This window comes from Rhododendron vialii, chromosome 9a (assembly GCF_030253575.1).
Source record: "Rhododendron vialii isolate Sample 1 chromosome 9a, ASM3025357v1".
In the NCBI taxonomy this organism is placed as follows: domain Eukaryota; kingdom Viridiplantae; phylum Streptophyta; class Magnoliopsida; order Ericales; family Ericaceae; genus Rhododendron; species Rhododendron vialii.
Window position 1 is genome coordinate 3400394 of NC_080565.1, and position 14057 is coordinate 3414450.

The 14057-nt window shown below is 40.4% G+C and overlaps 2 protein-coding genes across 3 annotated transcripts; one reads left to right on the top strand and one right to left on the bottom strand.

Moving 5' to 3' along the window:
- The first annotated feature begins 505 nt into the window (after positions 1-505).
- LOC131301988 (serpin-ZX-like) lies at positions 506-9444 on the top strand. Of its 2 annotated transcripts, none has more exons than XM_058328533.1 (3): positions 506-588; positions 6993-7521; positions 8484-9444. In XM_058328533.1, the coding sequence occupies exons 2-3, from the start codon at positions 7192-7194 to the stop codon at positions 8574-8576; spliced, it is 423 nt and encodes a 140-aa protein (XP_058184516.1). In that variant the 5' UTR covers positions 506-588; positions 6993-7191; the 3' UTR covers positions 8577-9444. The 2 variants fall into 2 exon arrangements, with proteins under 2 accessions (XP_058184516.1, XP_058184515.1); XM_058328532.1 differs by having other exon boundaries at positions 546-615.
- A 2049-nt stretch (positions 9445-11493) lies between these two features.
- Positions 11494-12030, bottom strand: LOC131299508 (uncharacterized). Its single transcript, XM_058325096.1, has one exon. The coding sequence runs from the start codon at positions 12028-12030 to the stop codon at positions 11494-11496; it is 537 nt and encodes a 178-aa protein (XP_058181079.1).
- Positions 12031-14057: the final 2027 nt, after the last annotated feature.

Sequence of the window (14057 nt, forward strand, 5' to 3'; positions counted from 1 at the left end):
TTTGGTAATTGATTTGCTATAAAATCGGACCAATTCGATCCATGCTCACCCTCCTACCCCTACTTTTCCCTAGAATCCAAATAGTCGGATTTTAGGATAACTTACACGCACCTTGACTAATTATGGGAGATCATAAACGCACCGTTCACTAGTAAGAGCTCCACTAATTGAAACTGGAGCAAATGCTTTGTACGGACCAGCCCAAAAGAGTTGATAGTAATTCAAATCTAACACCATAGGAGAGAGAAAACCCATAAATCCGGAAATCCCTAAATCCTAAACGTTGACCGCTAGGCCCTTTATGACATTGTGTTTGCTAAAGTTTATGCAAGGAAACAAATACTCCGTACAATATAGACACACGTCTGGTGGGCCCAGAAGGTATTTTTTTGTTCAACCCTGAATGACTTGGATATATCAGTAATTTTGATTAGAGTTGGACTTAGGAAAGAATTCTTCTTTCCTCATATGGATTGGTTCGGTTCGGTTCGGTTCGGTGCCTATAAGAAGGACTAGGGTTCTGGTTCCTGGGGATTCTCTACCACGTCCACGCACGACAGAGAACACGGCTGCTCCGAACGAAAACGAGTGAGAACTGAGAATCTTGTATTCCTTGTAAGACTTGTCCCAGCCTTTTCAATGGAGTTTATTTATTTCATCAACACGTATATTTGACTCCACGAGTGGCTAATTTTTGAGCTATAGGGGTTTGAGGATGGAACCTGATGCAGGGAAGCGTATAAGAAAACTGATGATCGAAGCGATAAGGACAATCACAAACTCAATATTTTAGAGAAACTCTCTCTGACTCTTTTCTTTATCATTAATCAACTGTTTAGCCCTAAGGCATAAAACGGAATATAAAGAACCCTAGAAAACATAAAGAAACAATACCGAAATTAATTCGGACCCACAAACTAGACGGGAAAACAAAACATCAGAAAAAAGAATGGGCTGAATTGGACTTTCCTACGGAAAGTTATTAAAGCGTAAAGAATGGCCCGAAATGGTTCGAAGGCCCAAACGGATGCCTAAACGGCCTCAAAAGGCTAAAAAACACACGGCACAGGGCCATAAGCACTGTGTTCTGACCGTCGGCCTGTTTCCAATCGAACCCAAGCAAGCCCGTCGCCTAATTCCACAATCAGTAATATTACGAAAATACCGGTTAGTAGAAATGGGCCTTGGCATGCTTAAAATGGAACTCCTCCTCTTTGGCTACTGCATCATCCCCCCTTCTAAAAAGAAATTCACCCTCTAATTTGTCTCGTCATCAGACGAACTGTCACCCTTGAATGGTAGCAGGTGCTTCACGTTAAATACGTCAGCAGTACGTACATGACTCGGAAGCTTCAAATGATAGGCATTGGGGTTGATCTTCTCAGTGATTTCAACAGGACCGATTTTGCGAGCAGCAAGCTTGTTATAATCAGACGCAGAATAGCGGTCTTTTGTGAGGACAGCATACACGAAATCGCCAACCTCAAATTCCACAAATCGCCGCTTTTTGTCGGCAGCGAGCTTATACTTGGCAGTTGAGTCATGCAAGTGCTGCGCAGTCTCATTATGAATGCTCTGCAACTGTTGAATAAAATCTTCAGCTTTACCATGAATCCGCGTTAAGTCCGGAACTGGAGCTAAATCAATGAGTGAACGGGGGTTGAACCCATAAACCACCTGGAAAGGGGAAAAACCGGTGCTACGGTTAACGGAGTGGTTAAATGCAAACTCGGCTTGGCTCAACTTTTGGTCCCAACTCCGGAGGTACTCACCCACCAAACTACGAAGAAGGTTGCCCAGAGATCGATTCACTACCTCAGTCTGCCCATCGGTCTGAGGGTGATAAGCCGCGCTGAAGTCAAGCTTAGTGTTGACCAACCTCCACAGGCAGCGCCAGAAGTGGCTCAAGAATCGGGTATCCCGGTCAGAAACAATAGAATTCGGTAGCCCATGCAAACGATACACTCCTGAAAAATAAAGCTCAGCAACCTTTACCGCATCCGTGGTCTTTTTGCAGGGAATAAAGTGGGACATTTGGAAAAACGGTCTACTACCACATAAATAGAATCGTTACCCCGTTGAGTACGAGGTAAGCCCAGCACAAAACCCATACTCACATCAGTTCATGGCTGTGACGGAACAGATAATGGCATGTATAATTCAGCTTTGGTTGCTGTTCCTTTAGACACCTGACAAATATGGCAACCCTCCACAAACCGATAAACATCCCGCCGCAATGTTGGCCAAAAATAAGCCGCTGACACCAAAGCAAAAGTCTTATCCCGTCCGACATGGCCCTCATTGTGCAATTCCTTAATGAATTTTAATCGAAGGCTAAAATCCGGAATGCATAACCGGTTTCCTTTGAAAAAGTATCCATCCTGCACATGAAAGTCTAACTCGACCCCACTCGCAACAACTGCTAACACCTCAGAAAAATAAGAATCTTCAGCCAATAATTCACGGAATGCATCAAAACCCATTACCTGCGCACGCATCATTGTGAGGAAAATGGAGCGGCGACTGAGGGCGTCGGCCACACGGTTGAGCACTCCCGACTTGTGTTTAATAACAAAAGAGAACTGCTGAATGTAACCTGCCCACTTTGCATGCCGGTCAGACAACTTATCTTGTGTTTGAAGATGCTTCAATGCTTCGTGGTCAGAATACAAGACAAAGTCGCTGTGAATAAGATAGTGGTACCAGTGTTTAAGTGCCTGTACCAAGGCATAGAATTCCATATCATAAGTACTGTACTTCATCTTTGCCCCATTCAACTTCTGGCTAAAAAATGCCACCGGTTTCGACTGTTGGCTGAGAACAGCCCCAATTCCTACCTTGGACGCATCACAATGTAACTCGAAGGGCTGAGAGAAATCCGGCAGAATTAAGACTGGTGCAGATGTTAATTTCTGCTTCACCAACTGAAAGGCCTCGGTTGCCGCATCTGTCCACATAAAACAGGCACCCTTCATACAATCCGTAATTGGCACCATAATAGTGCTGAAGTGACGAATAAAGCACCGATAGAAAGCTGCCAACCCATGAAAACTACAGACGTCAAAGAGGGTCTTTGGTTGAGGCCAGCTTTGAATAGCCTCAATTTTCGATTCATCAACTGAAATTCCATCCTTGGACACGACATAACCCAAGAATAAAACTGAATCAGTCAAGAACACACACTTTTTGATCGCCCCAAATAACTTCTCTCTTCGGAGGACAGTGAGAACATCCCGTAAGTGCTATAAATGTAACTCAGGCGAGGCACTATAAATCAAGATATCATCGAAATATACCACAACAGACTTACCGATAAAAGGACGCAACGCCTGATTCATCATTCGCATAAAGGTGCTTGGTGCATTTGATAATCCAAACGGCATGACCAGCCATTCGTACAGACCTTCCCGCGTTTTGAAGGCTGTTTTCCATTCGTCACCAGGCCGAATACGAAGCTGGTGATAGCCACTTTTCAAGTCCAGCTTTGTAAAAACCTGTGCCCCCACCAATTGATCCAACAAATCATCCAGGCGCGGAATTGGAAAACGATACTTTATTGTTATTTTGTTGATTGCCCTGCTATCAACACACATTCGCCACGTGCCATCCTTATTGGGAATCAATAATGCCGGTACTGCACAGGGACTAAGGCTCTCTCTAATAAACCCTTTCGACAGCAGCTCTTCTACCTGCCTCCGCAGCTCTTCATGCTCCTTCGGGCTCATCCGATAATGGGGCCGGTTTGGCAGGCTTGAACTTGGCACTAAGTCAATCTGATGTTGGATATCTCGTAGGGGCGGAAGCCCATCCGGTAAGTCTATTGGAAACACATCCTGAAATTCTGACAATAGGGGCTGGATAATAGTTGGAACATTCTGATCATGCACTACCTGCGAGCTTACTTTACTCACAAGTACAAAGAACACTTCTGTTTCCAAAATCTCCTCCTCAAACTGCATCCTTGTCAGCAGATTGGTACCCTCCCCAACTGGTGGTTTGGATACAATCTCCTTTGAAGGCAGCAACACCACCTTCGTACCCCCAGAAATGAGTGAATATGTATTAGCGCCCCCGTCATGCATAACCCTGCGGTCAAACTGCCATGGCCTCCCCAACAGGAGATGGCAAACGTCCATTGCCACCACATCACACCAAACCTGATCCTTATATGTAGCGCCAACAGAAAACGATAATAAACATCTTTTAAAAACTTTGACTTCGTTACCTCTTTTTAACCATGCCAGCTTATAAGGATTAGGATGAGGCTCCGTCTTCAACCCAAGCTTCTGGACTGCCTCCTCTGAGACCACATTTTCACAACTCCCTGAATCAATCACAAATCGGCACACCTTTTCTCCAATGGTGCAGGTAGACTGGAATACATTGCTTCGCAGCCACGAGTCACCATCTGCTTCACGAGGGGCATAACAGGCTCGCCGAACCACCAGCATTGGTCCAACATCCCCCACAACTTCTTCTACGTTCTCTTCTGGAAGTTCTGTATCGAATACTGGGTCATGCTCATACGAACCAACTAGATTATCCTTAGCTTCATCATATTCCAGGAACAAGGCCTTGCCTTTGCGATCACTCTTTTGACATTCGACAGCACGGTGGCCTGGCTCACCACATTTAAAACACTTGAATCTCGGACCACCCGTTGCTTGACCGAAGGGTGGGGCAGCCGGTGGCAGGAGAGCCGCTGGTTTGGCGGGGGTAGGAGTTGTGGTCCTTCCCGCACCACTCCAAGTAGTCGGTGGTTTATGACTCGTCTGCTTTTCCAACTGTAACGCCCGTTGATGGGCATCCGACACAGAATACAAATCGAGCATGTTCAAAGAGTATTGAAAAGATTGTCGCAAACCCCCAACATACCTCGAAATCACCTGTTCATCGGTCTCGGCTATGTCGTTTCGTGCTACCAACTAATCGAATTCCATGGTATAATCATCCACGGAACGAGTATTTTGTCGGAGATTCTGGAAGCGTTGGTACATCAATCGGCCGTAGTTGTGTGGAAGGAAAGCAACCCGCATTTTTTTCTTCACCTTTTCCCACGAAGTAAGCTTCTCTTTACCCTGCCTCGATCGGGTCGACTTTAACTGCTGCCACCAAGCCGCAGCCCTACCCCGGAACCTTGTGGCAATTAACAGAACTCGCCTATTGTCCGGAACCTCCTTAAAATCCATGGTTTCCTCAACAGCAGCCATCCAATCCAAGAACTCTTCGGGCGTCACTCCCCCATGGAACTCAGGAAGTTCAACCTTCAATCCAGCCTCCCACCGGCGAGAATCATGGCGTTCTGCCACAACCTCCTGATCCCTTGGGCGATAGCAACCGGGCCGGCCACTTTCAGCAAAGGGGTTAGCATAAGACTCACCACCCGAGAACCCGTCCTCCTCCTGAAGATGGTGGTTCACAGGACGATGGCGAGGGGGATTACCCATCGTCATGGCAGCGATTTGTTCGGACAGGGCTCCGAACGCATCTTCCACCCGCTGCTCAAGCCGATGGAATCTCTCCTCTGTTCGTGCTTCTCGCGCGACGTCATCACGCTCATAAACTTCTTCCACAAAAGCCGTATGGCCTCCTCCCCTTCGACCTCCAGCACGTCTTGCGGCCATAGTCAAGATCGGAACCTGGGCTCTGATACCAACTGATGCAGAGAAGCATATAAGAAAACTGATGATCGAAGCAATACGGACAATCACAAACTCAATATTTTAGAGAAACTCTCTCTGACTCTTTTCTTTATCATTAATCAACTGTTTAGCCCTAAGGCATAAAACGGAATATAAAGAACCCTAGAAAACATAAAGAAACAATACCGAAATTAATTCGGACCCACAAACTAGACGGGAAAACAAAACATCAGAAAAAAGAATGGGCTGAATTGGACTTTCTTACGGAAAGTTATTAAAGCGTAAAGAATGGCCCGAAATGGTTCGAAGGCCCAAACGGAGGCCTAAACGGCCTCAAAAGGCTAAAAAACACACGGCACAGGGCCATTGGCACTGTGTTCTGACCGTCGGCCCGTTTCCAATCGAACCCAAGCAAGCCCGTCGCCTAATTCCACGATCAGTAATATTACGAAAATACCGGTTAGTAGAAATGGGCCTTGGCATGCTTAAAATGGAACTCCTCCTCTTTGGCTACTGCATCAAAACCCCGTGAATATGATTGATTAATCTTTATGCATTCGATTTTTCCTACTTATGTACATAGTTTACTGTTCTTAGTTCATTAATTAATTTGGTTGAAACTCGAATATGGATTCAATGGGGATGGAGGTTTTTTTTTCTCCGTGCGTGATTTGGTATTATCTTATTAATCAAATTGCTTTATTTGTCAATGTTAATATTTATGTACTCGGAAACTACTCTAATTTGTTTTTACAGATACACAGTTGATGATTCGGTCTTAAACTTCGAAGCAAAGGAAGAGCATATTTTTTTGTCCCGAATTAATAGGGCTTAACAATACATTATTCACGGTGATTAAGATTGACTTCTAAATTATTGCGTAGATCAAAGGAAACATTGCATAAGATTAATTGATAAATGATTATGGGTGTGGATTTCAAAATCTTATTAATTTATCTTATCAACCTGTAATATGTACCTACTTCTCTACCTTATTTGTCAATTTCTTAGTTATTTATTTCGTAATTGTTTCTTTAATACTTACAGTTCATAATGTCGATCACAACTTTTGCTGACTAGGTTAGGGTTTAATAGGTTGGGTGGGTTAGTTTTTACATACAAAATCAAAAGCCCATGTGGGTTGACCTAACTCTTGCATAATTATACTATCGGTACAACTCATACGCTTGCAAATACATTAAAATTCCACGACAAGAAACCATCAAGTTCTTGAATACAAATGGCTATCTGGTTGCATTGTCAGCAGTATTATTTGCTTCGTTACATATGTTTGATTACGGGTATACTTTCGGGTTTTCTGTTTGAATTTATGTAATAATTTCTTCGCAGTTAATAATTTCCAAATCTGGTTCGTGAAAATCGATACGTCCTACATGGCCTCTCCAGAAGACATGTTGCCAGAGAAAAGTAGATCAAGAATGGAGCTCTGCACGCGGATGGTAAAACAACTACTCCTCAAGGAGATTGAACAGGGCAATTACAGGAACCTTGTGCTGTCGCGCCATTGTCGATTGATGTTGTTCTTAACATGGTGGCTGCTGGATCAAGAGGTCGTACTTTAGAGAAGATGCTAGGCTTGCTTGGTTCAGAAAACATTGACGAAATCAAATCGCTATCTTTGGAGATGATGGCACTTGCAACAGGTGCTGATTGCGAGGATGAAGATGAACAGGTTTTGTGTTTGGTCAATGGATTTGTCGAGATGATGGCACTTCCAAAGGGTGAGGATGAACCGGTTTTGTGTTTGGTCAATGGAGCTTGGTTTGACCAACGTTTTGCTCCAAAGCCTTCTTATACAGAGGATGTACTCAAGGGTATCTACGGCTGTGAGGTCAAGACAGTTGATTTTGTGACCCGGGTAATTACTTTTATTTTCAGTACAGCATTCGTAAAATATCATCAATAGTTTTCATCTGAGAATAAATTTTGCACACCGTCAGTGTAAACATTTATTTTCTTCAAATCGATTCTATTGCGATACGTGTCAAAACAGTGGTCCCAATTAATTAAACATGGCGACATGGCGTAATGCAATTGATTTAGAAGAAACAAATGTTTACACCAGCGGTGTAAAGAATTTATTCTCTTTTTGTTTTATTTGAAAAACCTATTTGCAAAGTCGCTTCCGTATTTTCCTTTAAATTGTCACAAGCCCATGTTTGTGGTCTGTTTCTGTTAATGTGTAGTATTGGCTTGGAAATTATATGTAACAAAACGAAGGCGCGCGGTTTGGTGCTAGAGTACTTTAGAGGCCCATCGGGAGCTTCAAAAGTGAAGTCTTTTTCTTTGCTGACGAAACAACAAGATTTTCGTCATCAAAACAGACTTTCGGCGACAACCTATAGGTGATGACAATATAGTAACTTTTGGTGACGAAAATCTTGTTGTTTCGTCACCTATAGTAAAAATTAAATTTCGTCACCATTTTTTTTTTCGTTAACAAATATACTTTTCCTTGTAGTATTTATTTCATTCTATTGGACATAGTAAAATTTTGTTCTATAATTAAAAACCATTCCGTCGAATCTATATATTCTTTTAATAAACTGGATTCTACTGCCTTGGCAATTAGGGAGGCTTGGGCAAATAAGAGTTCTTAATTACTTTGAGAGTTCCTTTTTTTCTTCTTCAAGTGTAGAAACAAAGAAATTCGGACTTGATAGAACCGGCGTTGTTCATGTTTTGTTCCATTGTTTATTATTGTTATTACATCTATTGGTATCTCATTAAGTTACCTCAAATAATGCTCAGAATTGACTGTCTATGATTTTTAGTGTACATATTGGTATTGACTCTAGAAGGGTTGTATTTTCCATGTAGGGTGATGAAGTGGTAGATGAAATAAACTTATGGGCTGAAGCTGCATCGAGAGGGCTTATAAAAGATATTCTCCAACGGGGCTCCCTATCTTGAGACGTGGGGCTCATCCTTGCAAATAGTCTATACTTCAAAGGAAATTGGAAACATGATTCAAAATTTGATGCTGACCTCACCGAAAATAGAGCTTTCTATCTTCTCAATGGAGACACTGTTTCAATTCCTTTTATGACAAGCCATAAGAGTTATCGTCCCTGTAGATCTTTTGATGGTTTCAAAGTCCTTGAAATCCCATACCAAAGCAACCAGAAGCAATTCTCCATGTACTTCTTCCTCCCAGACGAGCAAGATGGATTGCAAAATCTTATAGAAAAGCTCATTTGCGATTCTGGGTATTCGCATGAGTACTCTTGCCTTAGCGAAAGAGAGCTTGATGAATTTTGGATCCCAAGATTTAAATTCCCTTATGATTTTGACGTTTCATTGACCATGAAGGAGATGGGGATGTCATTCCCTGTCATGGAAAATCTGGAAGACTTCTCTGAGATGGTGGAAATTCCCAAGGGACTCCCATTTATTAGATGAAGTATGATTCAAAAGGCTTTTATTGAGGTAGACGAGAAAGGCACAGTGGCTTCAGCAATTACTTTGTATCCTAAAGTATCATTATCCATGGAACGGCCAGAAATCACAAGTTTCGTTGCCGATCATCCTTTCATGTTCATGATTATGGAATGGATATCAAAGTTGGTTATTTTCACAGGAGCTGTACTTGATCCAAGCAAAGTCAATTGACTTGTTTCCTTCCTTCAGTCTTTCAAGTGTCTAGATAAAATTTTATATATTGTGATTTGGATTCGGATTATCTTTGAATATCTTGAAATTTTAGATTGGTTGACAAACAGCTTGAACATTAATTGGTTTTTAGTAGTGTTGGAAGATAATGGAAGGTAAGATGATGAGATAAAACCCAGATTTCAGTAGTTTGAAAGGAGACATCTTCAATTAATGTCTTTTGAATTTTTTTTTTATCATTATAGTGCTGTAACTTTTTACTTCAGACTGTTTCTTTTTGCTTATTGACAAAATCAGTCAAAAAAGTTGGACTTTTTTTTTTTGCTTAAACGTAGTTAGTATTTCTCAAATTATTTCGATAAAAATAAAATTTTTTACTTTTTCGAGACGAATAAATAATTCATAAAAATTTGCTGTAAAATTAATAAACTTGAAAAAATTTGAATAAGAAAAAAACGTGCACGTGCGCTTTTTCTAAAAGTGCAAAAAATGTTGGCGGAACAGGATCTAAGATTGAGTGCTTTTTCTGAGCTTGGCCGGCATTGGTCACTGGTTCTGAGCAAATTGCAACTCTGAAAAATAAACAGAGTATACCTCAAAATCTGAATCACCCATCATTTTCATGTATAAAATGGTGTACTCGATCCAAGCAATGTCAAATGATCTTGATTCTTTTCTTTCAATCTTTCAAGTACTTAGATAAAATGTGAATAATTCAAATGTGGATTTGGATTATCTTTAAAAGTGTTGTTTTAATAACTTGAACTTCTAGATTTGTCTATAAGTAGCCTGAACATTTAAGTACTATGAGACCTTCCTTCTACTATTGATGGGATGAAATCTAGATTTCAGTTGTTTGAGTTTGGAAGGATCGAGCTAGCCATCTTCAATTAAGGTGGCTTTTGGAATATTTCTCATCATAGTGGTGGAACAATAATGGTGGAAGATTAGGCTTTTTAGCTTTCTAAAGGACTGTTTTTTAAGATGCATATAAATGAGACGAGATTCCGGAAAGGTAGTCTTCTTTCTTATTTTTCTCTATTTGGGAAGCAATCTTGAGGGATCAAGGTTGTAAAAATCGGTAGCCATTACCGTTACTCAGTGGCAATTTCAGGAATTTCGGAGCATGGGGTCATTCATAAACGTCAATACTCTTGCCAATTGTAAGACCGAAAAAATATAACATAATAATGATAATTAATAACTTACTTCCAACAAAAATCACATTTAAAGCTCGACAAGCGTTTCAACTTGTACACAAAAAGATATCAAAATGCATATACTAATAATCTTTCTTACAAGTTCTTGACAAAAAAAAGAAGAAGCTGCTCGAGCTTCCACAATTACATTCGCCGCGATTTCATATTTTGAAATCGTTGCATGATCGTATCTATGTCAATAGCGTCAAAGTCTATATAATTATTTTCCCGAAAAATCAAACAACCCATATCCTATACATACTTTGCCAAAAAATCAAACAACCCATATCAAGCTTGAGTATATGCAAATTTCAAAGGGAAAAGCTTATAAAATTATTTATCAGTGATCGGTCGAATCGAAAGCTCAAAGATAACAGAGGTGGTGAACATGTTTCGCTTTTCATTTTGTATTGTGTCACCTCTGATTTTGTATCGACTATGAAAGGAAAATTATCCTATGCGGTGTCGTCGTAAATATCCATGGGTCAATCTATTAATTTTTATAAAATTTGAATATGGTAGTAATAAAAAAAAACCTCCATGGGTCGCCAAACCCCGCAACCTTGGCTGTGGCATCGCCACTGCGGCGTTACATAAGGTAGCGGTTAGATGACACAGTTTTGGGTTGTAGTCGTAGCAAAATTATAGTGGCGCTCGCAACGGAAGACTTTTTTTAAAAAAAATAAATTTGCACGAATGGATTTTTATATATAATGGATATCTATTTTATTTTTTGTTTGAATTTCATTTGTTGGTGGGATCTAAAATGAACTTTGCCAACTTTTCTTTATTTTTTTTCTACCTAATCTAATATCTTTCGTATTTTTCGTTATTTATTAGTAATCTAAAATGGTGCTGGGATTTAATTTTTTTTTTTTGCTCGGCAAAAGGAAATTTTATTAAACTCGAAAGGTTATATCGAGAGGAAAAGCTGGGGAGCAAACTAACTCAACTCAGCGAAAAGAAAAAAACGAAAACAATCTCATCCAGCAGGAAATTGGAAGAGAGCACCTTAAGGATTACAGTTTCAACAAACGAATACCATCTAAGAATCCTTTGAACTCCTCGATCGAATACACCTTAATCTCACAAAAAACTTTCATCCACATTGCCACTCTGTACTTGATTAAATCCACTACCTCCTCTAAGCTGATCGTCACATTCTGAAAAACAAGCTTGTTCCGCATAATCCAAATTGACCAGATTGTCGCATAGAAGCAAGCTTCCCAAATGTGTTTTTCTAGGTTGCGGAAACTGGTATCAAACCACCAACTCGCCATACCAGCTATCGAGGAAGGGCAAACCCAAAAAAAATGCCACCAATCCAGAATTTGAGACCAAACGGACCAGGAAAACTTACAATGGAGGAATAAGTGATTAGGCGTTTCCTGATGCAGTGAGCACAACGGGCATGACTGATCATTCAGCACAATATTCTTACTGACTAGAACCGACCTCGTTGCCACCATTTCCTGAATAACCATCCAAGCCAATATTTCCACCTTCGGAGGGCATAAATTTTTCCAAACCGAACCCAAGAGTAAGTTCTGATCCATAGATAGCGACTCCCACTGTTCGTACAATGACCTTACTGTAAATCTCTTGTCCTTCGTCCACTTCTAGAGTAAGGAGTAAGGCTTGGATGGATCCATTGCATAGGATTGCACTCTTTGTATCAAAGCCACCAGTTGCTGATTCTCCCTATCTCGAAGCCTTCTTTTAAAATTCAGCCCCCAATTTCCATTCTCCAGCCCTCCCCAAATATTGCTAATCACCTTGTGGATAACAGGAACAATCTAGGGTACTCCTCTTTTAGAGTAAAAGGTCCTAACCAACTGTGATTCCAAAAGTAAGTGTTGCTGCCCGAATAGACTTTTATTTTAAAACCCTCTTTCACAATTCCACCAATACCTGAACTAGAATCACCCACCGCGCAGATATCATTCCAGACAGTTGAAACAGAGCCTCTCATTGGGTATTCTGGTAGCCAACTTCTCTGATCCAATTTGTATTTCGACCTCACCACCTTTACCCACAAGGATTCCTTATCCATACTAAACCTCCACCACCATTTAGCAAGCAAAGCTAAATTTTGTTGCAATAACCTTTTCACCTCTAAACCCCCTGCTGCCTTTTTCTTCGTTATACTCTCCCATTTTATCAGATGCAATCTCCTCTTGTCGACCGTATCCCCCCAAAAGAATTGTCCCAAAGGGGATCTAAGGTATGAAGTGGAAAGGAGTCAACCCAGCACTCTTAACTCCCCTGTCGTGTGCCCCTACACCACAGGAGTGTAGTCTGCAATCCGAGAAGTCCGTAGATCTTGAGGAGTCGAGATGAAATTTAAATTATTGATTGCCAAGACGAACAACTCAAATCACACACTACATTTATCGATCTCCGACCCGATACGCGGAATTGCATAAGAAAACAAGATAGATAATAGAGATGAAATGGTCACTATGACGATATATAGGACTTTGTACTTGAGTGGGTAACTCATTCAAGGTGGGAATCGCCATGCTCCATTTTTAGCAAGAAATGTTTTTACAATTTATTGGTCAGTAAAAACAATTTGACATTTATAGACTACAAAAAATATTCTAGAACTTAATGTTTAGCTGAAACGCACACTAATTTGACAGATTTAGACGGCACGAGCGTAATTGAATAACATCTAAATAGTATAGATGCCGAGTTCAAGTCTAACAAAATTTGAAAGTCTATTAAATATTAAGATCAAATTTGGGGTATTTTGAAATTTTTTCAATATGTGCTGAAAAATGGACCGGCCCATGAAAATCCCTTATTAATTTAATTCAATATATCTTGGCGAGTATTAATTATCAAAATATGTCCTGAGCCGTCATTTTTCCAATCATAAATAATTTAAGTCCAAGTAAGCCTAAAGCCCAGTGGGCCCCGTTAAAAATCCTAGTATTTGGAGGGTCGAAACATACAAGAGAAAATCTTTGTAATAGTTGTTTACGAAACCAACTAGGACCATTCAAAGTGTTACTTTTTTCCGGACAAATTTCATTAACATCCGGACACCAACTTACTCATCAAACTATTAATAACTTTTATTACTCAAACAAAATTTCATACACACACACACCTTTTACAACTTATTGGTAAGTGGAAACAATTTAATGTTTATGGAGTACAAGAAGTAGTCCAGAACTTAACGTTTAGTGGAAACGCGCACTAATTTGACGGATTTATACGGCACGAGCCTAATTGAATAACATCTAAATAGTTTAGATGCCGTATTGAAGTCTAACAAAATTTGAAAGTCTATTAAATATTAAGGTCAAAGTTGGGTATTTTCAAAAAATTTCAATATGTGCTGAAAAGTGTACCGGTGGCCATGAAAACCCCTTATCAATCCAAACCTTTTTTAGCGAAACCATTAAAAACTTAAATCCAGGTAAGTGTAAAGCCCGAGAATATCTTTTTAATGGAGGGTTTCTTGAATAGTTGTTTCCGGAAGTGTGAATTGCGCAAATCCGTTTCAATTTTGAACGGTTCAGATAAGCTCTTCTCCAGAAAGGTTTCATTTAAATCCGAACTGTCTAAAACC

Bases quoted from the DNA above. Each gene is read 5' to 3' on its own strand.
- LOC131299508 (XM_058325096.1), bottom strand. From the start codon at position 12,030: ATGGATCAGAACTTACTCTTGGGTTCGGTTTGGAAAAATTTATGCCCT.
- LOC131301988 (XM_058328533.1), top strand. From the start codon at position 7,192: ATGGTGGCTGCTGGATCAAGAGGTCGTACTTTAGAGAAGATGCTAGGC. The intron at 7,522-8,483 runs GTAATTACTTTT...TTTTCCATGTAG, and splicing joins CAGTTGATTTTGTGACCCGG to GGTGATGAAGTGGTAGATGA.